Source organism: Mugil cephalus, chromosome 10 (genome assembly GCF_022458985.1).
Source record: "Mugil cephalus isolate CIBA_MC_2020 chromosome 10, CIBA_Mcephalus_1.1, whole genome shotgun sequence".
Lineage (NCBI taxonomy): Eukaryota > Metazoa > Chordata > Actinopteri > Mugiliformes > Mugilidae > Mugil > Mugil cephalus.
The window spans coordinates 14463836-14489239 of record NC_061779.1 but is presented as its reverse complement, the minus strand read 5'-3'; the positions used below and the strand labels follow the sequence as shown (position 1 = coordinate 14489239).

The window sequence follows — 25404 nt, the reverse complement described above, 5'->3', positions numbered from 1 at the left end:
CAATTTATAAAGTGTAATTAGATTTATTTTAATTTGTTTAGTTCAGCTTATAATAGTGTGTGCGTGCGTGTTTTCTTTCTTTTATTTTTCTACTGCACATGGTTGTGTACTTGGACAGAGAGTTACTTCTAAAGCAAATACTACATATTTTACATCATCATTAGCACGGTGTCAGCTGATAGACGATCTACAAAAACACTTGAGACAAAATGCCCCTGAGATAAAATGGATTTATTAGCAAGAGGTAACTGGGAAACATATTTCTGTTTATTAGTTGTTATTATCATCTTCATATCTTTTATTCTGTTTATTTTTTTTTCTTACAAAACTGGGAATATTTGTTAGGCTGTGGAAACATGAGGGTTGAAAGATAATTTTCATACCACTGGGTATTGCTAACAGCAAAATGTTTATTTGTTTAAATACCTTATAAGAGTATGTGCATGTATAAGTGTATACAGTATAAGTATATAGTATTATTCTGTCTGTGAGGGTGTTGCATGCCTACCACATGAGCTTCAAAAGTGTACTGTACATACATAGTAAAAATACATACAAATATTCACAGAATAAGCACTACGTTACTATATTCCTGCTAACAGAAATGGTTATAGACAGGATTACAGTATAAATGCAAAACACTTTGAAGTTGTCTCCTACCTCTAAGTCATGGTTTCAGGACCACACTGTTGTAGCATTTAGAGTTAAGCTTGAGATACAACTCGTTTCTGAAAGGATTACACGGTTTCACATTGAGAAATATGCCGGGTCGCATGTACAAAATGTACAGCACATCTCAGTGAAGTGAATTAACAACAAAGTACAAAATACTTTCCCATGTTCATATAAAGAGCAGGTCACTCTCTCGTATACTACTACAAAAATAGTGTTTGAATGCTGCAGGCAGAGGTCATTCACATACATTTTATCATAGTTTTTAACAGCAATGCATATAACAGAGTGATATACAGTCACGTTCCACAATCACTGGAACAGCAAAAAGGACAGATTGTCTTTTAATTACAGGAGAGCAACAACCTTTTACTCTACAGAAGTAGAACCCCAACCTGAAGTTACAACACTTACCACTGCATGGGATTGTTTTTTTTTTGTTTGTTTGTTTGTTTGTTTGTTTTTTTTCATGAGTTTGCATTGAACAGAAAAGAAAGTAACTTAGACAAAGTGCTGTATTGGCATATCATCCATCACCTTAAATGGCTCCAAACTAAAACGATGTAAACCTTCTCTATCTCTGTATGCTGATACACAGCCTGTAACTGGTTCTATAAAATGGGCTGAGGTGTGTAAGTCTAACTTTAGGCACCTCATGTGCCAACGGGCTACAAAAAGAGTGCATCGCATTACAACAAATAAAAATAGACATCATAGGTTAATGATGACATGTAGCTTAGAACAGAGGTTCCCAACCCCCGGGCTGTGGACCGTTACCAGGCCTTGGCACATTTATCACTGGACCACCCGAACTTTCCCTAAAATTTGTTATGCCCCTACAAACATCTGCCGGGACAATCAAGCCATTTGGTCGGGTTTTATGTGGTCAAGGACAGAAGAGTAATAGCAACTTAGTCGTCTGAACGACGTTAAGTTGATTTCATTTAAAACAGCAATTACTCTGATCAGCTGAAGGACTAGCCAGTGTTTTTTTTTCTTTCTCTGGATCAGAACTGTATCTGTAGCTATAATGAAATCCAAATGACATGTTGTCAGGCTCATATTCTGCTAAGTAAAAAAGAGGTATCTAAAATCATAGTTTTCTATAAATGCACTTCCTTGGCAGTCAGTTGTTACATTTTGGCCCGTGCAACATGACCATAATGTTAGACCATCAGCACCACAGCTTTGGTCTGGACTGAAATATTTGAACCACTTTGGTACGTTTTGACAAATGTGACCCAGATACTGCATCTATAGGATCCAAAGACTACTGACATCCTCCTCAGGTTGTGATTTTTAGCAAAATGTCTAAAAAATAGTTAGTAGTTAATAGAAACATTGCACATGATGCTGCGTACCACGCTGCGTGGTAATACTTTGGCGTTCCTTTATCCTTTTCACCTTTTTTCATTATCAAGTCAAAATGTTACATGCTTGAGCTGAAGGTTCAGTGTTAATTAGCAAACGTGAGCATGCTAACGAGAAATAAAGGTGCGAACAAGCTAAACAATGGTGCGATGGGTGTCAGTCGATGTAGCCTATTAGACATCAGCACGTTCAAATCTGAATTTTACATTTTGCCGTAACTCAAGCATGCTTGCATGGCTAGTACACTAAATGTCATGGTATGATAATAAATTGTATTTATTTTAATTCAGTAAAAGACGCAGAACTTGTCGTTGTGTTGTTGTGTTTGTAGTTGCTTTCACTTGGCTGGTCCACAGAAACACTGTCACTCCAAGAATAGGGAAAGTTGTGCAACAACAGTTGGGAACCCCCGTCTTTAGAGCGACGAGCAGAAATGAAGAAACAAACCCCTCTCATTTTGGTTTGGGAAGCACAGAGACACTTATGCTTTGGATACCATACTGTCATTTCCACTGATCATTGTTCCCTGTCTTTGAATACAGGTATATTCTCTGTGCTCTTTTACCTGATTTTATGCAGTTCGTTTTTGCAATGCTACATTGGTTGCAGAGAAACTCGGTCATCAATAAAACTCAAGCCAAGAGAACAACGGCCAGCAGCACGAGTGCTCAGAAAGTGCAAATTCGACACAGTATGACAAAATAATGTCATTGGTCACTAAGAAGACACAGTTGCATGCAACTAAAGTGACCTCTATTATTATTAGTATTATTATTATTGTTGTTGTTGAAACACCCAAAAGAAATAATAATAATTAAAAAAAAAATCCTTTAAGCAGTTGTCGTCATGGCAATGGCAACAAACAAAAAATATACACTAAAATGTTTCGTGTCATTAAATAACCTTAAACATCTACTGTACAGAAGAGCAAATATCTGAAACATGTACAACTATACAAAATGTCGATGTGTGTGTTAAGTGATGTGTAGTATTAACAATAAAATAATGTGGAGGGCCACCTTCCCCATCAGTTGGGCACTTTAGGCTCAATTCTGAGAGAGGCTTCGTACATGCTTTCTTCATCCAGAACCGAGCTCCTGTCCAGCAGATACTGGGCTACCTGAAACATGAAACAAAGAAACTTTGCTTTAACTGAAATAATAGTTTTAGGCTTTTAGACGATGTGAAGCAACACTGGCAACTTTAACATCATTAGGAGCGTGTGTGTATATTAGTTATGATTAAAATATACACTGCCTGGCCAAAAAAAAAAAAAGTTGAGCTTCCCATTGGATAATTATTACATGGGTGATTATCTTTCAGCTGGCAACAAGATATTCAACCCCAACTGATGCAATGAGTAGCGTCTTATTTCAGATGTTAGCCTGTTTGGGAAGGGTCAAATGATACGTAGTGAAATTAGGTTAAGAACAGTCCAATGCATTATTAAAAACTCGATGGATTAGTGAGGAACCTTCGTCTTAGAGGAAGAAATGTGGTCGGAAAAAAGATCATGATCGGCAAACGTCGAACATTTGGTAAAATCAAGTCAAAGAAAAACAAGAAGAAAAAGAACATTTCCACACGTACAATGAAAAGGGAACTAAAGGGATTGGGACTGAACAGTTGTGCAGCCTTAAGAAAACCACTAATCAGTGAGGCTAACGGTGAAAAAAAAAGGCTTCAATTTGCTGGGGAGCATTAGGATTGAACTCTGGAGGAATGGAAGAAGGTCATGTGGAATCCAGATTTACCCTTTTCCAGAGTGATGGGGCATCAGGGCAAGAAGAGAGGCAGATGAAGTGATTCACCCATCATGTCTAGTGTCTACTGTACCAGCCTGTGGGGGCAGTGCTATGATATGGGGTTGCTGCAGTTGCTCAAGTCTAGGTTCATCAGTATTATGTCCAAAGAATGAGGTCAGCTGACTACATGAATGTACTGAATGACCAGGTTATTCCTTTAATGGATTTTCTCTTCCCTAATGTCAGAGGTATATTCCAAGATGACAATGTCAGGACTCATGGGACTCAGATTGTGAATGAGTGGTTTAGGGATTATGATCATTTTCACTCATGGACTGGCCACCACAGAGTCCAGACCTTAACCCCACTGAGAATCTTTGAGATGTGCTAAAGAAGACTTTGTGCATTGGTCAGACTCTCTCATCATCAATACAAGATCTTGGTGGAAAATGAATGCAACACTGGATGGAAATAAATCTCTTTTTTTTGGCCAGACAGTGTGTATTTCCATTTAGTTTCAGTGGCTTGTAGGAGGAAAATGGATAAAATATTACTCTATTTTCATGTCTCTTTTGAATGTTGTTCATCTTGCAATACCTTGGTCGGCACAACACAAATCTGAGCTGTCATAACACATTTATGGTAGACACAGATTATTGTAGTGGGCCACAGGGAAATGCTGGGTTTTGTCCTCACTTACCTTTGGTTGCAGGTCGATCTTATACGCTGTTTGCTGAAACTGTCTGATTTCTCTGATGATGTGAGAAATCTGAAAAGGCGAGAATCAAGGCGTTAGCTTCTGAATCTGAAACCCTCTGAAAGTGTCTCGTGTGCCAGGTCGCCAAACGTCTCACCATCCTCATCTTTGAGAAGTTGACCAAGTTGTCTTCTGTGTAGTTTGGCGTTCCCTCCTCGATGAAAGCCAGGTCCGTGAGGTACATCCCCAGATAGGGCACGCATGGGGGATCACAGCTGATGGGGAAAAACAAAACACAACTGTCATCCACTTGAACTGTTGTACACATTTGCTGCGCTGATCCAGTTCGAAACCGTATCCTTAACTCACTTCTTCAAAGCCTCTCTCAGGTTTTTGAACCTTCCTTCGGATGAGACCAGCTTCTGCAGCTTGTCGGTCAGAGCTTTCGTCTGGAAATAATTACCATGCACACTTTTAATGCCAGTACTGTGAGATTCGTGAAGAAACATCAAATGTACACAGAGATAGGTACCTGCTTGGACACTTTGAGCCAGGTCTTTTTGAGGCGGAAAACAGAGCTGCGGTTAAGTGAGGAGGTGATCTCGAGTACAGCGTTGTAGTTGTGCAGACAGCGGCAGATGTCGGCAACAGCCACCCATTTCTCAATGACCGACACCCGAGTGACCACGTCCTCACAGTGCAGGATCTCTGTGGCAATGAGGTTGCTTATCTTGCAGAAGGAAGAGAGCAGCGAGTGGTTTATTGTGTTTGAAAAGCAATAAATAATATGGAGGATGAGTTGTGTGATGTTTTTTTTGTTTGTTTGTTTTGCTTTTTACTGGAACTTACATCATTGAAGTGCTTGGTTGTCCTCATGATATACGGCGTCTTCTCGTTTTTGTCATTCTTCATCCAACCTTGTCCAAAGAACTCCCTGGAAAGTGAAAGGGATGAAGAAAAAGTGAACCATGAATCAGTCGGTGTTTGGGTTTTTCTCGGCCACGCTCTCGTAGAGTTTGGGTGTGACTGCACTTACTCATATGGGATGACCTTGAACACCAGGTGGTCCAGCAGAGTGAGCTGCTCTGCGATTTCCAACGCCGAGTGGTTCTCAAAGGGCTCGGCTCTCCCTCCTCCAACCTAAGAGACACGAAACAGACAAAAAAAAAAATAAATAAATACATAGAATCATAAACTCCAAACCAGTCAACTTAGTAAATGGATTTGGATTTTGGATTAAAAAAAAAAAAAAAACGTTCAGTCTGTAGAAAATATTACGTTTTTAACTATTTTATATTTTATATCTTCTCAGTCAATAATAGTTAAATACTTGATCGTAGCATCACACTCATGGGTATAAAGTTTTATTTATTTACACAATTTCTCTTCCAGCCTTGTTTCTTCTACCTGTACACAAAACTGCTCCACAATAGACATACACTGTGTCAGATATCACTCCACATATTAAGTACTAGTGTTAATGTACTCTTCAGTGGAATGAAAACAGTCCCACAAAGTCATGCTTAGTTTGCTGCTTACTGTATCTGTACAGTACAGTGAATAACGACGTGACTTTGAACAAAACCAGCTACTGGCTTCACTCACCAGTTGTGTCACATCCTCTAGGGTGATCTGATTGTCACCATGGTCTTCCTGAGTTAAAGTCCTGATGATGTTGGCCGCGGCTTTCCTCTCCTGGGTCAGCAGCTCAGGGTCGTGCATCACTTCCTCCAGGAAGGCGATAACTTTTGTCTTCAGCTCGTTGTTACTCTCAAAGTCCTGGAGAGGCATAGACAGCACACACACTATGTTGCAGGATAAATGCTATATACTGAATTAAAACTAAATAAAAATGATCATTTGTTTGTCAGTATCTAAATAAAGCTTAAATATAGGCCGTATATTCAATACGTTATCCAGCAGTTGCTGTAAATCTTACAAATTACACCTGAATCTGAATCTCAGTGCAGCCACAATGTTTTTTTTTTTTGTTTTTTTTGTTAATTGTTCATGTAAATGTGTATATGAATTACCGGTGAATGTTTGGATACCCAATGCCTCAGCACATTCAGGACTCTGTTGGTTGCTGCTCGTCTGATCACAAACTCTTTATCTCCATTCCTCTGATCTGTTGGAAAACCTGCAGAAAATATATTAAATGAGAGACGACACTGAACAGCAACACTGTGGTGATCCAGTGGAACTTTATGATGGTTCCTAAGTGACGGTGGGCTGTAGTTCTCCCGGCCTAGCGAATCGGTGTGTGTACCTGAACTGGCGAGGGACATCCGACGGTATTTCTCCTTAGTAGGTGTACCCTCATTGGCTCCAGCTGTAGCGATAGCAAAGGCAGAGGCAGCAGACAGGGCACTGCGGTTGTTGTCCAGCTCTCGGCACGAGGACATCACCATACCATTATTGTAGGAAAACAGGGAAAATTCTGCAGAGACGCGCAGTTAAAAGAAAAAAACTACGTCATTTTTAACAAAACTTAGGTTCAACACATATCACCGAGTATTAATGAACACAGACTGCAGAATGGCATGCTTCTCCTGAAACAAGTCTCCACTAGGGAGCACTACAGGCCAACACAACAGCTTCCCTCCAGACTTTCCTTTACAAGAGGCTTTGATATTCAAGATGGTTGCGGCTAAATATAGCCGCCAAATATCAGCATAACAGAGGAATCAACAGATCCCCTGCACTCTGCCATGTTCCTGGGAACATGTAAGCTGCTAAGAATCCTGCACACTTGCTTCACAATTTCAGTTAATTCACATGCTCCAGAGCAGACTTTCGGTTTTAAAGCTTACTGTGTGATTGATTTATTTATTTGTGCATTTATTTATATATTTTTGTCATGAGATTTAGAAGGCGCAGATAATCTTGGCTCCGGTGAAACAGCCTCATTACTGGGAAAACACGCTCTCGATGTAGTTGCTATGACAAGTCTCCCTGACACCTACTGAAGCCAAGCTTTGGTTTTCCCGGCATGTTCATGACCATCGACCAACTGCTATTTGCATAACACGTTTGCTATTGAAACCTATTGCTAAGTGAGAGCTTTTCGATTGAAAACAAAAGCTACGGACAATGAAATAAACACCACTGCAAATTCAAAAATATTCTAAGGTGGAAGTTTTGTTTTTATTCTGTGGTCTGTTTTTGTGGTTAAATAAAGTATGAGTGTATAGCTCAGTGAGGTAGTGGTTGGGGCATTGGTTCACGAGCTTGGATATCAGACGTTTGCGGACACAATGTACCTGATGAGTTTTTGCATTTGACATTTTTTGGCGTGGTCGGAGACTTGGTGGGAGAAGCTTCAGGGTCCCCGTCATCACTCTGGTTTTGGTCGTTGTCACTTTCTTCTCGCACAGAGAGATCTGTAATGTAATTTAAGTGTTGTGACATTACTAAAAACATTATCACAGGAAAGCAAAGCTGTAGGTATTCGCTCGCAGTGGCCGGCGCTGACCTACCTTGTTTGCACGCCGAGGTGTCCTCCGCCTTCTCCTTCTTGTCCTCTCCCTCGTCTGAGATCTTGCTTGCGATGGGGCTGGACACGTAGAGTTTGTTGATGTCCAAGGTGGTCTTGCTGAATGGGGACATGGAGGAGTACATGCTTGCATAGCCATTTGAGGAGCAGCTGAGGGCAGCCAGGTCAAGAGCTTTGCCCCCAGTGATGATGGGGATGTTGAGGGAGAGCTTGCGACGTCGGTTTGGGGATGAGTTCTTGGCAATAGCCAGAGGAGGAGGGGAGGAGAACTTTCTGCTGGCCCTGGGGGAGCTGGGAGGCTCCCCATACAGGAGTTTACTGTTTTGACTGCTGGCAAAGAATAACTCCAGGGACCTGCAAGGATGAGAGGTGGATGCATACATTTTATTTCAGGATTCCTTTTATATTTAGTAAGTGTATTTTAGGAGCTCAGGTAAACAAACAACACATCCTAAATGAATCATTTATGCAACCCAAGTCAACCCAGCAACCAGAAGCGTCTTTGTAGCCACATCTTGACGTTTCAGCAGCAGGATACATGCTGCAGTGTTTCAAAAAACCTCTCCCACTCCCTGCCACCCTCCTGGCGACCTCACGGGTTCCCATAAATAGCACAGCGAGTAATAGTGCGCATGGCCACTGCTGACACAAGCAGCCAAGTGTAGGTGTCTCACAGTGACATGACAAGCTCCACGGGAGAGCATACTGCAGGGCGTGGACATGGAGCGCTCTCCCTGATCTGAACCCTCGCAGTGGGGCCCTCGCTCTGAGCATGCGGCGCGGCGATTCAGCCCCAACGCAACCCTCTGTCAATATTTCACGCTATGGATCGCTTGCAGACAAGGAGAAAGAAAGGAAAGGAAAGGGAGGAAGGAAGAAAGGAAGGGGAGGGTGGGGTCCTGCAGCACTAAGGCTGGTTGCCATAGAGCGACAGAGCCCAGGCGAGATACTCCCAGGCAAACAGGAGGGACTGGACCCAATTACTGCCTTCAGCCAGCGAACACACACATGGTTACACGCACGCACACACGGTGATAAAGATATGCCGTGGAGCGTGTCCTCCTGCACCGCTTCATCTGCAGTAAAACAGTCTCCCCAAATAAACACACAAAGCTTAAGGTGCTCTGGTGTCGCACTAATTCTAAACCCTGCACAGGCTCGTAGCTCATGAGCATTGTCTAATTCAAGTTTTAAATTAGAAATTATTGGCAAGGCGTTAATTGGGTCCAGCATTGTCAAATTAAATTCAGTTTAAAAGGGATTCAAGCTCTGGAAGTGGACCAGAGCTTGAATATTCTATCATAGTATATTGAGTCATAAATCTTACAACAACTTTCTTCTTTTTTAAAGTTACTGATTTCTCATTTAGTAGTATTTGCTTAACCCTGTGTAATCATGTCTGATTTCAACATAGAAAAAGTCTGCAAATGACCTAATCCATTTTTGCATTTGATTCAGTGTTCTGTATTTGCACCTGCATTGTTAAATTAGCAAAGAAAAAACACTTTACTGTTTCCTGCATCTGCACTCCGTTAAGACTTGTGTGAAAAAGCAAAAATAATAATGATCACATTTATCCACAAATGCATTTAAACATAAAAGTTCAAAATGGCTGCTACACGTGCCCCAAACGGTGGCTGACGGAGGATGACAAAGCTTCACATCCACGTAAATCAGCCTCATCTTCACGCGGCATGGCATGAACTGGAGCGATGTCAGACGCCTCAAGTGAGATTTGTTTGTCTATTGCGAGCGCTGTCAACAACCATGCAGAATTCAACAGTGTCCAAATGGAATGTGACTCACCGAGCAGGGATGGCACTGATGGGCTTCTTGTAGATGGTGATGAGTTTATCTAGCACCACATCAGCGGTGGTGAACACGCGATAGGAGTGCAGGAAGGTGTTGAGGAAGTCGATTGAGAGGAAACGGAGATCAGTCAGTCTCTCCAGCAGGCGCTCGACGCTGGCGTAGCGGATCTGCAGCACCTTGCAGGAGTTCATCATCTTGCTGAAGCGGATATCCACATCATCGCAGTACAGACTTGAATCTGACCTGTTAACAAAGCAGAAGAAATGTTTTTTTTAAATAAATAAGCCAGAAAAGCATGAAATGAAATGGAAAAATAATAGCAATAAGAAAAGGCTTACTTGATCATCTGTGGCACTGTGACTTTGGAGTTGTCTTCAAAGGCGTTCATCATGAGGCCATTGCAGCGGATGTTGTCTATGCACTGCAGGATGGAGGCAGTTGAAGTAAACAGACGAGACAGAAAGAAACGTTAGTGAGCTGTGCAATGTGCGGGCTTTTGGCCGACATCTGCAGCTTCTCGTCTGGCTGCTGGGGACCGTGATGTGTGTTGACATGCCTGGCTGATGTCACTGGTCCATGCAGACTTCTCCTGCCTGGAGGAGGCAACCAGGATGACTGTGAATGACTGGCTGTCCTTTGGCTCCACCACAATCTTGAAGTCCAGGTGCTCCATGTCCTGGCCACTCTTGTCTGATTTAGCTTGTAGGCAAACACAAAGACTAAATGTCATTATCTTTATAAATATGCTCAAACGTACAGTACAGTAAACACAAAACCGTCTGGCAATTATATATTTTAAAAAAAGGGGACATCAGTGTTTTATAGACTAATTTATGATAATAACTATTTTTATGCGATGCGAATTAGACACTCACCCTCATCATCTGTCCCCTCAGGATCCTCCATGAGAGTGCAGTCTATAAGTGAGACTACTCCATTCTGCAAACATGCATACAATATGCAGTATATTCAGTTACACCAGACTCATTTGACTGAACATGATGTAGCATTAAATAACATAACGTACATTCACCCCAGTTCACAGTTTGTAGTTACATTTTCAGTTACATTTTCATTAGGGAGGGAAAACTCATAAAAAGTCCATGTCATTCATTACTTATTATTTTTTTAACATGTAGCTCATGTCTCTGGGGATGTTTTATTGATTAGACTAAAATAATAGATGCAATAATACTGGAGACCAGTTACATCACAAGAGGTTGTCGGTTCACTTTTGTGCACTTTTTTTTTTTTTTAAATAATCTGACTTTGTTGTCTAGGAATCTGTTGGGTCAGCTGTTGTTTGAGGTATATAGATATCCAGTGAGGCTGAGTATAAGTACTGTACTTTTAAATTTTGACACAGACTAGTAAAGGGTGTAACTTAAATTTAGACTTATGTAAAATATATGTGTTTAAAATGTTAGTTTTCATCATTTCTATCTCTCTTTTACACATGCTCAGCAAACGTGTGCTGACACAATTACACAAACACACAGCACACATATGTTTATATTCTACTGTATATTATCTGTGAATTGCTTTTTTTTTCTGCAGCTTCTAGTGTGCAAACCCCAAAACTGCTTTGCATAGCAGAAACGGTGACAGTTTTTGGAGGCCATGGCTCTACTCGTTGAAACTAGGGTTACAGTTTGTAACCGATGCTTTATGTGTAGTAAAATCCACATCGATGCACCGCACAGTTAAACTGATGACAGATGCAGTCTGCTGATGTGATTTTTCACAAGGTGGTGCAACCTCCTCTGATTTAGTGACAGCTAGAAATCTCAGTGCTTTTTCTCCAGATGACAGAACCTTGTGTTATATGCACACCACAGTGGCTTGTCATCAAGAGCAATGTGCTGTGTCAGAAGTTATTTTTTTAACACGCATTGAGTAAACATTTCCCACTACTGGCATTAGTGAACTCCTTGAACTCTGAGTTGGGCTTGTTCTTAAGACGTTTTATCAAATTGCTTGCATTAAAGTCACTAGTTTCACTGTGCTTTGCCTTTGTCATCACTGCCTTCCCTAAAATATTACAAAACCGCTAACAGTGTTTCTCCTAAACCTTTTAGGCCTTATCTTAGATCCCACACATCAATCGCCCTGTGTAATGCTGATCAGTGTGGAGAAATAATACACCACCGCTCCATTACACAAATCAAACTGACATCATGCGGCTGCTTTTCAACACGTTAACGAGCCTACGTGTGCGGGACCGTATGAGCATTTGTATCTCCAGTGGTCGCTGCCACCGGCATAAGCCAGCACATCTTTCATGAGCTGTTAGTTAAGCCGCTCGGTTTAGCTCAGGCATTCATGGCGGTCACTGTGGTGCTGTGAGGTTGTGATGTTGGAAGTAAGGAGCAGCTCCACTGCCAGCTCAGCAGCTCAGACCCACCTTGGTGAGATGAAGCTTTCCCCCGGAACCCCTGGTGCAGATGATTAAATGTTTGGAGAAGAGAAAGCACTGCCTTTCCCCCTCCTTCTTCAGAGACAGAGAGCCCAGTCGCCCACGGGTGATCTTGCCCTTCTCGCTCATCGGCACCTGGATGAGGGACCCTGTACGTAGGGACGTATGGAAAAAAAATAGGACGAGGGCAAGGCAGATGGCATCAGGGATGACAATAAATAATTCAAACTGTTTGTTTTGCCTTTTCCCTACATATGAATACAATCACGTGTTAAGGATTAATTATTTCTTTTTCTTTTTTCCCTTTCCTCATCTACATATGTGACATTTACAGTCCCAGATTCATCATCAGTTTGCTGTATAATATATATATATATATATATATATATATATATATATATATATACACACACTATATAATCTAGTGTGTGTATATATATATATATATATATATATATATAAACAAGGCTCTTCTCACTGGGAGCACATGATGTTGCAGAGGAAGAGGGGGGTCTTTATTTTAAAAAAAGAAAAAGAAATCATGTTACTTCTCTCAGTACAGCCCTGAAAATCAGGTTTCAGGCGTGTGGATGTTATAATTCCTCCTGTTATGATTCCGCCTTTTTGTGTAAAATGCCGGGAGTTACCTTGTCTTACAAAGGTCTGGCTGGTGTCAAGGAGAATCTCGCAGCCCTCCACGATCATGCGCTCTATTGCCAAGTTCTTCCTGATATTCTCGGTCTCGCTTACTTCATCGTGCATTATTCTAAGAAAAAAAAAACAAAAAGGACATTTCAACATTCTCACTTGTATTTTATACTGTAATTATGACAAACGGCGTAATTTTAAATTAAAATTCATATTTCTTTGTGTAAGCATACCTGGAAAGTTCCTCCAGCTTAGATTTGGCATAGTCCAAACTGTTTCTCTCTATGTGTTCATGGGGTGTGTGGGCCAAGAGTTCATGGAGTGTGAGAATATATCGAGGAATCTGGAGAGACCGAGCAGAAAGGATCAGATCGGATCTTACAAGCATCCACAAATATACTGTACGAGCGCGCGCACGGACATGTGCCGGCGTAATGAGAAGTGGATCAGTGGAGAGCACAATCTACACTCATCAGCAAAAATTTATTATCAACACAGCACGGCCTGCAGCAGGCCCCAGCAGAGTGGACTGTCGGGAAACTGCGTGCCTTGCCAGAAAGGAGTCATTATTAAAGCCTGAGCTCTGAAAACAGCCACTTTTTATGGACGTGAAAAACGTACAAAGGGTTTTCTGAACAAGGGCAGACAAATGCCCCGCTGTTTCAGTTGTTAATCAGTGATGTTATAATGTGGGTTTGAAGCCAGGTTCTGATTGAGCCACTGACCAGAAATAAAGGGCAGAAAACATGGATGAATACACTGCTTTATTTATTTATTTATTTTAATACTTTAGTTGGTAGATGTCTTCACTTTTACCACCTCTCGTGTTGTTTAAAATCAGTCTACACTCCTTTAGTTACAAACTGTACAGTTACATGAGTTGACTGGTACCAGTAAGGACAGTCACAGACTTTCTAAAGCTAGTTCAGCAATGTTTTGGCTATGGACGATTAAAATGCGGATCAAATACCCCTCTTTGTGTTCATTCTTCCTTCAGTCCTGATCAACCTCTCTCCTTCATGGAAAGTGTGCATGTATTATGATGCTGCCACCGCCGTGCTACACTGTGGGGACTGAGTCTGCCAGAAGTGAGCTTTTTTTCTTGTATTGTTACTTCTTAATTTCGGTTGCCTCTCCCATTTTTGCAGAAACTTGCTGTTTTTGTGTTGCTTTTTATGTTTAACGTCTTGATAAGGAATAAAAGAGTCCTGTTTAATGACACTATAGGGATCATGGGGACACTCAAAGCTTTAGGAAGTGTACAGAATATTTCTGTTTGGTTTCTGTGCTGTGAATTGTGAGACATTATGTCCTCGGATTTATCTTTCACCAAACTACAGTTTGTTGCAACCTGACGGGAAAAAAATAAAGCTGTAACGATAGAAGTCATAATTTCAGTTATAATGTTATGGACTTCAGGACCTAAACTACTGACCATGTAAATAACAGATATTAATATCTTTCAAACCGTCAACATTGTTGAAGAAACAGACCTGTTTCTTATTCTCCCTTAAATATCCAGAAAACAAAGTGGTGAACTACTTTTCAGACAGCTACAACTGGGGATCATTGGTACAGCAATAGCCATCTTGTATTAGGTCGGTTAAATATTTAGCCCAAGGGTGACATCTATACCCGGAGAGAGCAACTTGGCTCAGGCTGCGAGAGCACAAAATTAACAACAAAATCTGGACCCAGGCTACACCTCTGCAGCAAACAGATGACTCTGCCTCTATTTCTCGTGTATATCAGTGAAACAAATGAGCTTACCTGGAACATGGGGTAGGTGAGGAAGGTCTCCAGGGTCCTCTCCTCACAGTCGGGCTTGGCCTCGTACTGCTTAAGCAGCTTGTCAAAGTCTCGGTTCTGCTTGCAGTGAGCCAGGATCTGTAGGCTGTACTGGTGGTTCCTCACAAACTCCTGGTAGATGTTCAGCATGGGCAGCAAGATGTCGAAGAGGTCAGCTGCAGAGAGGGACGACAAAATAGTGAGGGCTTCATCCGTGTTCATTTTAATCCATACTTTTAGATAAAGTCGTGGGTAAGAAACAAATACACTTGAAAGGATGAGTCTTACCCAGCACTAATGTCGGCCAACTCGCTATTCTGGCTTTCAGACCTTGATAAAATATCTGATGTAGAAACATGATGGTCTCACTGAAATGAAAAAAAGAAATATGAAAAATTTAAAATCCTGTAAAATCAGTTGCAGGAATGTCAGTGGAGCTCATTATATACACACACACATATATACATATAACAACCAATAAAGACTCATTTTAAAAGGACAACAAATACATAGTTCCAGTAATTTATCGAACAGGTTAAAAATCAGTATTTTGAAAAACTCAATGTATGGCACTTTTTGTGGAAGTGCGTATTCCTCTGACATCTAGCTGGTCTCATCTGAAGACAGCATGAAAAATCACATTTGCAACTTAAAGAAACAGTGTTTTCTAATCATTTCTTTATTACCACTGTGTCTAGCACTGAGCCTGCATTTAGTCTCATATTAACTGGTTGCGTTGCACGTAGCACATCTGTTTGTGTTGAGCTTTGCCAGTTGGCTAAACTTATTTTATTATTTATTTATCATTTTACCTTTTTTGCAGTTGTAGTTACTAAATGAACAAAATATACAGAGTCCGTCTCTTCAATTAGAGACTGCAGCTGAAAAGCAGGTATCATCCTTTCTGCTATTTGATGAGCACACTCAAGAGGATGATATCACGTTAACAATGTATTTTAATGTGCATCTCAATCTGCACTAGATGCAATTAGTGCAGCAAAGGAACGACGATTATTATCACCTGTGGTGTGCGTGTGCAATAGGAGGTGGTCTGAGCACATTTTAGTTGAATTTTGAGCCAGAACGAGGATCTCACTGTGTCACATAATCAGCATATCCAGTGTCTCAGCAGTGTCTCTCCTCCCACCTCGGCACAAACATGCTTTGCCGATGCCAGGAATTTACCAAACAGGTGCAGACACATACTGTAAAATAGACTGAAGGATAATTGCATTAAAATTGACCTGTAGGAAAGTAGTTTCCCTAGATTCATCTAATTTATATTCCTGTAAAAGTTGACACAAAACTAAAATTACTGCCGACCTCAAAGATGCGTCCTCTAAAAAGCATGAATGTATGCAACAGTAACTAACACTTTGTAGTGATGTACATGCGCTTGTAAATGTTCCCAAGTGTGCAATATTTTCAACACAGCTACAGCTGATTTGGATGTTCATCGTGCTCCACATCATTAATATGTTATGGAAAACTGACCTTGTTCCACATGTTTATCAGATAGCCACCGCTGCTGCTCGCGCCTCTTGGTAAATGCCTTTATCGTATTTTAGAAATGATTTGTGTTTAAACTATTGTTTGTTTGTCTGAATTCTGCGTCCTGCAGCCTGAATGACCTGAGCCCATTAGACTCAATATAGACTTAGACTTAGACAGAGTTTAATGATCCACAAGGGAAATTAATTGGTCATAGAAGCTTAGTTGTCACTACTACAGCTGGATAGAATATAAGGTATAAAAGAAGTTCTGTAGCAGTAACTATGGGAGCGGAACTGACTCAGTCTGAGCCAATCACATGTCCAGCCTTTCAGATCAATTTTGTTGATCCTACTCATGTCTTTTTTGCTGGTACTACTCCCCCAACAAACCACAGCAAAGTACAGGGCACTCGCTACAGCAGACTGGTAGAAAGACTCTAGCAACTTGCTGCACACATTGAAATGCTGTGGAAAAACTGCAGAGATATCTGAGCATATGAATTTTGGCACTGGATATTAAACACATCATAGTTTTTTTCCACTTTTTGAGGTGTTTATTTTAGTTTTCAGCTGCAGTGTTAATTCCATTTCACTGAAGGCTGAAGGACTTCCTGTATGCACAGGAGTTGGTATGTGTGCACAGCATAAATGCAAGTCGAGATCCTGATGCGATACCAACCTGTTGAGGAATATGCTGCTGACATCATCGTGGGTGATCGGTGGCTTCTTGGAGCTGGCCGCCATGCGCAGCGGCCTCAGGAAGTTGTTCACCAGGATATGAAGCTGCTGGACGTACTCTGCCTCCGAGTCCAACATGCTGAACACCACCTGGTTCCTCTTCCTCATGCTCTCGGCGTGAGGGGAGCGGATGTAGTCCTGGATGATGGTCTTCCACTTCCTCCTGCAAATCCACCCCCTCAGAAAACTCTGGACCTGCGGCAGAGAGGACATTTAGACGCACAGCACGTGGGACGGGGCTGCAAGTTCGGATGACGTGCTTTACCTTTTTGATCTTCTTGATTTCTGAATCGTCCTCGCTAGGGGCGGCCGCGGGGCTGGCGTGGATCTTCTCGTTGTCCTTGAGCAGCCCAGCGATCTGTCAAGGAACCAGCCAGAAGAAAGACCAATCATTCCCACTTACACACTTCTCTTCTTCTCACTCTCTGTGGCTGCATGTAAACAAAGTGACTGAGTCAACACCACTGAACCTGTCAGCACTGTCAGCACTGAAACATTAGCCTGACTAAACTCCCGTTGTGTTCACTTGGCTGTTGACTCTGCTTTCCACTTGCTAATATTTATTTACATTCATCGTTTAAACGCGACGTGTAGAATCAAACTGTCCTGCAGGGGTGGGTGCAAGGACGCAAAAAAACTGCCTTGAACAGTTTGAAGCTACAGTAAGTGTCTCCGTTTAGTTTGTGCTCAGACAGAGTTAATTGTCACTGCATTTCGTAGAAGAGATGAAATATAAAGCCGTGTTCATGCATATTCAGAACATAATTTGATTTCGAGCGTCACATTTGCACATTAAAGTAAAACGACTATTTGATCTGAAGAATACAGCTGGGAACGCGGCCCGACTGGAGGCATTGTTTCTGAGAGGAGATGCAAAGTGGAGCGTGGCTGGCCTGAACGCGACTCTCTCTGTGCTTCCATTTCTGTCCTCTCAGACGAGTTTCCACATACGAGACAAACGGAGCAACAATCAGCATAATCCATTATATTCCCACAGGTCCAGCTGTTTATTTGTTTTCGCTGGCAGGTTTTGTAGAGGGCAAATTTTTGCAAAGGAATGAGAGTGAGAAGCAGCGGTGATGTGGTTTTATTGCGTCAGGACGTGACTGACACGTTTTAGAGGGCGTGACACGCGACGAGGGATGGAGGCCAGAATCTAACCTGCTGCAGTTTACAATGTGTCCTGCTCAACCAGGAGAGCTTTCACTGCACCCTGGCTACCACACACTTGATATAGATGGTAAATCTTGTAATCCTTGACTACTGTGGAGGACAAAGCCCCGGATATTTTAACAGCATGTGCTTAAACATCAAGAGCCCCCACACAGTAAAAAGGACCACCACCAGAAAACATAGTATGTGTATCTGTTCGTGCCTCAACAGCAATTTGTATTCAGGTATTTTCTAGAACGAGACACTGGAAGTTGTTCTGCCATGTGCACAACTCACATTTAACTGTTTACAGTGTACGAATTTTTCCCACTGAATACTGAAACATGTTGTGTGGTGTAAACAAAAGCTGTGCAACTGTTAATTGTCCCAGAGGAACAGACTTGGACAATGGGAAAAATGATTTTCAATGGGCTAAATTTCAGGATTATTGTCCATCCATCCAAACTGTAGGTTGTGTATTGATGGTCTGAGATCAGCCTGGAGTGTCTAAATCTGGGGACATATTGGCTACTATCTGATACCTCTTGGTGTAACGACCAGTGTTGTAGCACCTCCAGTGTAGATAGCCGTTATCCAGATATCTGTCAGCAAAGACCGACTGAACTCTAGTGTGACTACCAGTCAAAGATATAAGAGTTGTGACACCATCTACAACGCAACAGTTAAAACAAATTACATATTAGATCAGGTTGCTTACTAACCTAAAGATTTATTCGGCGTCTTTAATTCTCCACGTGGACTTTTTTCCTGCATGCAACTAAAGCCAAACATGAGTGGGGATGACTAGCTACAAATGGAAACCAGAAAGCTTCTGTGTTAAAATCTTCTTCTTATAGAGGTTATTAATGTCTATGTAAGAACTGTACAAAAACATTTGCTTTATATTTATGAAGAAGACTTGTGGTATTGAACCAAAATCTAATCAGCAAGGAACATCTTTTTACCCTCTTAATAAAGTAAATTCAGCTGATGGTGCCTTTTAGTTTGACCAATGCGGTCATGTGACGTCCGTTGCTAATGGTCAGGGCTGGCGAACGCTACCACGTTTTTGCACTTGTTTACATCCCAACTCTGGAGCGTGAAGAAATCACAGTTAAATTTTACCTCTGATTTGAGCCTTTCGATCTCTATTTCCCCATCCTCTATCTGTTGTCGAAGTTGCTTAGCAACTGTTTTCTCCGTCTCCACAATCTGAAGCAGATGAAGATACTTCTGCATGAGGGTCTCATGCTCAGTGGCCAAGTTTCTGTAACTGTAACACATGCAAACACACACGGGAACCGACACAGAAATGTCACAGAAAAGCATTAATAACAAAAAACAAAAAAGCATTTCCCTACGAGGTTCATAATTCAACCCCACTTCTGAAACCATGGCAACATCAACTGCAGGCTGAGAACATCAGTCAAAGGTTTCTTACCCTCTACCGATAAATTCAACTTCTAATTGCCATGTCTGCACATGTCACTGATGTGTGCCTTTACCTGGCGTGTGATATTGCAGCCACCCATTCATCGCAGTCTTTTACATCTTCTGTGCGTAACTCAAGAGCCTTTTGGTTTTCATGGGTGAAGCTGACTGTGAAATAGTACTGAAACAAAGAGGGGGGGGGGAGGTGAGGAGCTCCAGTTAGAAACAACAGGACTGTCATTAACCTGACATGTTCCACACAGAGAGCGGCATCCATTATTGGCTACCTCCTAGATAAATCTGTTATATAGCGGCTCAAATGAGGCTTCTCCTCTGCTTCTGCCTTTGTGTTTGTTCCACTGCCTCGCTGCCGCAGACATCAAGCGGGTGATTTAAAACCGCACAGAGCCTGGGGAAGCCACATCTCCCTCGCCCACCAGTGCGGTTGATGGAGCACGCTAAGGGAAGCCTCCCCCAGATCAGTTCCCGGGATGTCTCTGGTTCCCAGGAGGAAATGCCATAAGACATGGAGGCTGGAGCCGCGGCCAATTACATAACTGAGCGATACCTGTTTCCTAGCAACTCCAGTCAATGTGAACAGTTGTGCACAGCTGGGTGGGTTTTTTTTGTTTGTTTTCCTGTGTCACTCAGTTTTAGATGTGGCTGTCTGATTGGTGAAATGAAGAAGGAATGTGCTTCGGTTTTAGCTTATAGATCCCATATTCAGCCTGCTTATGAGTTAATATCTCAGACACAGGGTCATTGTTGAAACAGTCACATTCACTTAAGTATACACTGCATGTTTCCCCCCGGCCTGTCATGCTGTTTACTGTTGGTGTGAGTTGGAGACATGGACGTTGGAAGGACATTTCGTTCTATGCTGTGATACAGCTGGAAGGTGTAGTAAAGTAGACAGAAAATAGTTACTACATGACCACGGTGATTGGTTATTGAGTCATGATTTATGTTTTCTCTGCACTTGGAGCCACCACATGTCAAATATTGTCTTATTCTATTATAGTTGAGAGAACGCAGACATAAATTACTAAAAAAAAAATAAAATAAAAACTATTTAGCTTTAGGACTAATAGCATAACAAGGCAGAGGAAAAAGATTTTCAGGAAACTACTTCACATTTGTAAAGCTTTTACTTTTTAACCGACTACTTTTACACTGCATAGTTGCTTCTTTTACTTTTAACTACAGGAAAATGCTCAAGTGTTGCTAAAAATATTTGACAAATTAGCTATCATCCTCATATTAGGCAAGAGTGATGCCTTTCATTCTGTGTCAAATGTAGAGCCAACTACACCATAACATTATGACCTAATATTATTTAGGTTTCCCCTGTGCCTCCTGTTGGTGGGAGTCTTTGGGTCTTATGGTTGAGGGGAGGGGTCTCTGTGGACCAGCCTTGTTCCAGTGCATAGCACAGATACTTGATTAGTTTAGGATCTAGTGGATTTGGAGGCCAGATCAACACCTTATTGTGTTTTTTATGTTTTTTTTTAGTTGTTTCTAAACTATTTTTGTGTGTGTCTGTGCCAGGCTGCACCCTGCTGGGGAGTGCTGCTGCCGATGTCATTGCTATGGGGTGTGGGTGCCTGGTACAGGTCTAAGTGACGTGAAAGTAACGTAAATGCCAGGTCCAAACGTTTCCCAGCAGAACACTGTATTGTTACAACATGGTCAACATTTATTTCTCCTGTCACTGGTTGTAGTCAATGGTAAAATGTCCTCATTCGTACCTTCTGGGAATAGGATTTTAAAATCCAAAATGCTTCTGATGAAATTAACCTCTTTATTTTACCACTCCACCTTTTCTCTGGGGTCTCGCATTTAACCTCTCATATGTAATCCATATCTCTGACATGAAGAAAGATTAATATCCTTCCTGCCTCTGACCGCTTCCTGATTTACTGAAGTCAGCTGTCTCCAGCTTTAAAAGGCAGCAACCACACACCGATCCTCAGCAGTCAGACCACGTGTTAATGGACCGTGCCACTATATTTGCATGTGTACGTGTCCAACTCCTAATCATTTATAGTGCTTTGGATGCAGCTAGACATTTTTTGAAGACCTTATGTGACACTCTAAAATATTGTCAGTGCCTTGATTTACTGGTACACCTCAGCCTTTGCTGATGCGAATAGTAACACCTGGATAAAATGTCAGCTGTGTCATGTGACCAAAGTCATATTACAAGGACTCATTGGTAATTCACTGCATTTTGTTATTTGGCGTATCGGTGTCCATTTAGTAAATATTGTCTGTTTAAAATGAAATCAATGAGTGCACGCGTCCCTTAAGTTCCTGTGGACCTGGCTGAATGAGACCGGACTCTAATCTCTGGCCTGCAGATGTTCAACAGGCGCCTATCAACCTGCAACTGATCATTATTCATGGCTGACTGCTCTTCCATCTTCACATTCATTAGGTATTCATCCTACCGTCAAAGAAAATCTATTTCTGGGTGAGAGGCATGTATGTTGTTGTAGTTTTCCCTCATGATCTCTCTTAAGAGCGTGGTGCACGTCTAGTGTGAGGCTATGTTAAACACACTGTCTGCTTTCTGCTTTATGTATATGGCTGAGTCATGAACCTTTAAACATCATTTCCAGCATTAACAGACAGATGAGAGAGATAAATCCTGTGATACTGATGCATGGGTATTATTTAATTTTTATTTATTTTTATTTATTTTTTGTTACGGGTGCAAAACTTCCTGGTGTTGCTGTGCTGTCCATGTGGTAAATAAGTAATTAGATGTGTTTTGGTTCATTCTTCCTTGAATTATACATTGTATAACTGCCTCTGACAAACAGCTCAGTTTTATTGTAGAAATGTTGTGAAAAAACTTTCCTGAATCACATCACGAGATTGACAAAAACACGTAATCCCTTTAGATTAAGTTTTATTTTGCTACTACACATCGGTCAGCTCTTTTGATTTACTTGTGTTACTGCTCAAAGTGCTGCTGTTGAGCAAGCTGTGTTTTCTATAATTGGACTCTGACCCCTCCAAGGTACTGCAAGGAACAAATTTAGCTCAGATAGTGCTCGCATTAATAGGAGAGATGCAACACACCACTTCTCTCCTCTCTGCTACCCCGCCTCTTTCAACTGCATCATTCTTTAGGATGCAAATAAGGGTTGCCATAGAAACCCCAGGCTCCAACGCATTATCATTTTCACACTAACTGCATTTGAGGATAAATATAATGTAGGGATTATGGTGGATTGCTAAAATGTTTGTGCAAAAATAAGTGAATCCAGGTGGGCATGTGGGGATGTGAGACTTATATTTCCGTGTTTGATTTCCAGTTTCCATTGAGATTTAACTCATGAGCTCATCATATATTATTTGTGCACTCTGGTGTTTGTGCTTTCACTCTGTGAGCAGGATTCGCAGCACAAAGGGTGTCAAGTATTTTGTGGCTGCTTTATCAGGAATTCAAGATGGCAGGATTAGTCTTTACTGAGCGGGCTCATGTTCACATTTATACATTTAAATCAGCACAATGCAGAGAAAACAGAACTGCGGACAAAAACATGAAAAAAAAAAATCTTTCCTGAGTGCCTTTAAAGCAACTGTGAGAGCGCAACATTAGGCGGTGTGTTGCATTCTGCTTTGTCAGCACAAGGGCAGCTGTTCACAGGAAGAGCCTGGACTGGCTTTGGACTGCAGCCCTACCTACAGAGTCAGGCACAGAGCCGGGAGAGGAGCAGAGGAGAGCTGGTGGCAGCGGAGCATTATGTTCCTCGACTGTTTATGCACGGAAACAATGTTAACGAGGCTGTTAACCAGATTGTGTTCTGGTCATGGAGTCAATGGAAATCAAGTAACTGTGGAAAATTTCTGATTTAAATTTACAAATACTGTTAGTGTCTTAGAAAACTGCAGTTAGGTTTTGCAGAGACTGAATATAGCTGAATATAGATAACATGTGAGAAATGATAACTGGAAACATGTGTACTGTAAAGTAGCTTCCAGTACAGAATAATTTAATTTAGGTCAGCTAAATCAGAACTGACTGATCACCGACCCCCTGCCGTTTCCTGAGCCCCCACTGTAGTTTCATAATTCGACCACAAGATGGAAACCTTGAGGTCACAACTTTTTTTTTCCTGCATGTTTTATTGGAAGGAGCGTTAGGTAGGCTATAACACTCTCCGCCCTGAAACGTCAAAAACATGATGACTGAAAGTCAAAAGCAAAATATGCGTCCTACTAGAATGCAAATGCATCACCTCGTTAAGTCCCGAAACCCATTTTGCATTCCAAGCACCGTCGGAACTACCCTGCCACTATGATCAAAAAAAAAAAAAAAAGAAAAGCAGAAAAAAAAAAAAAAATCCAGCACAGGTTTGGTGCAACCCAAAGCAAAACACTGCATTGCTTACTGCCAGCGCTGCTGTAAAATCATTAGGTGCTAATATTGTTACCTCATCATTAATGCTATGCATGGATTACATAACGTGCAATACAGCAATCTGGTACCTTGTGCTATTTTGCTGCACTGGATTTGAGGTCATCATGCGATAGAATGAGAGAAGAATGTGCATAAGAAAAGGGCGCTTTGTCGGAAGTAAATTTGCACATTTGCACCTCGCTAGATCGATTTATTTATTTGTTTATTTGCAAGAAGTCTGGAAAACAATACGGCAGAGAAAGACACAGCTCGTGCATGTGTGTGCGTGTGCGTGTGTGTGAGTGTGTGTGTGAGCGCACACGCACACTCTCCATACCTGCTTTTCCAAACACTCCTTGGCTGACAGTGAAGGTTTCGGTGAAGGCGCCCTGTCGCATATGCATCCTTCCAACAGGTATAATCCTGAGGGTCGCGAGCTGGACTCGTTCTCAAAATAAAACAGCATATTCTGCAACAAAGCGAACCACTTTGTGTGCCATTTCGTGTTGTCTGAGCTCTTTTTGCTCAAGCACCCTCGCCTCGTACCATCCTTCTTTGCCAAAAGCCCCAGGTAGGTGACATGACCATCATTAAGTCGTATTCCCTTCTGCATTTTGATGAGGACACTTGAGCTGCACACGGTGGATCGGCCGTTACATCCTTCTGAAGTCGATCCGGAGAAATATCAAATGTTGACTTTCTGAATGCGGACCTCTGGCAGCAGGCTTGTCCACTCTGTCCGACGCATTCACCGTGTTGGCATTTAAGTAAAAAGAGAGGAACAAAACGGGGAGCACAAGTCCAGCATCCTAAAATCTTTTGTCATACTCCGTGCGCTTGGAAGGTCCACATTATCCGATTGTGTAAAAAAACAAAAAACAGGAAAAAACAAAAAACAAAAGCAAAAGCACGGAAAGTAGGCAGAGAAATAAGAGTCTCGGGCGCAGGAAAACGGGTTCGAGGTTTGTCCTTTTCTCACATGAAATCTCCAGAAACCAGTAGGCTTGGTGCTGAGCTAGGCAGAGCTGGGTGAAGTCACATGACGCATGCTTGGGAAAGCAGATTTCAGGACCTTGGACAGCGACGTCTCAACAAGATGCTGCATGAGTTGAGTCTCCTCTCAAGAAGTAGACTGCTGGGGACGTGAGAGGAAAATGGAGAATAACGCGCATTCAACGGAGACGGAAAAACAAACATGAATCAGGGAATTTCATTTCAAAGGTATCTCCGCCTTAATCCGATTGTTATTCGATTTTGTTTAAAACTTTTTGGACATTTTTGCTCTTAATGGCAAAGCAATGAATGGATGACACAACACGTAAAGTTGCCCTATATGACCAAAAGCACATTTAAAACGACTACCAGAAGGGATTACATTTAAACTAAACTCCCAGAATAAACCTTAACCATAAAATGCAATGACTTACCAATTGCAATATGATTTTGGTCACATGACACAGCTGACATTTTATCAAAGCAGGAAATGGACCAGGTGTTACTATTCGCATCAACAAAGGCTGAGGTGTACCAGTAA

The 25404-nt window shown here is 41.7% G+C and overlaps 1 protein-coding gene across 1 annotated transcript; it reads right to left on the bottom strand.

Moving 5' to 3' along the window:
* Positions 1-210: 210 nt before the first annotated feature.
* rasgrf1 (Ras protein specific guanine nucleotide releasing factor 1) lies at positions 211-25075 on the bottom strand. Its single transcript, XM_047596984.1, has 26 exons — positions 24208-25075; positions 19534-19640; positions 19154-19301; positions 17142-17234; positions 16818-17071; positions 14934-15013; positions 14628-14821; positions 13091-13200; positions 12857-12975; positions 12198-12358; positions 10669-10732; positions 10350-10492; positions 10132-10214; positions 9788-10036; positions 7965-8335; positions 7749-7868; positions 6755-6925; positions 6519-6625; positions 6091-6264; positions 5522-5625; positions 5335-5419; positions 5018-5215; positions 4855-4934; positions 4643-4760; positions 4489-4557; positions 211-3163 (listed from the first exon to the last, which is right to left on the bottom strand). The coding sequence occupies exons 1-26, from the start codon at positions 24481-24483 to the stop codon at positions 3071-3073; spliced, it is 3771 nt and encodes a 1256-aa protein (XP_047452940.1). The 5' UTR covers positions 24484-25075; the 3' UTR covers positions 211-3070.
* Between the last annotated feature and the right edge of the window lie 329 nt (positions 25076-25404).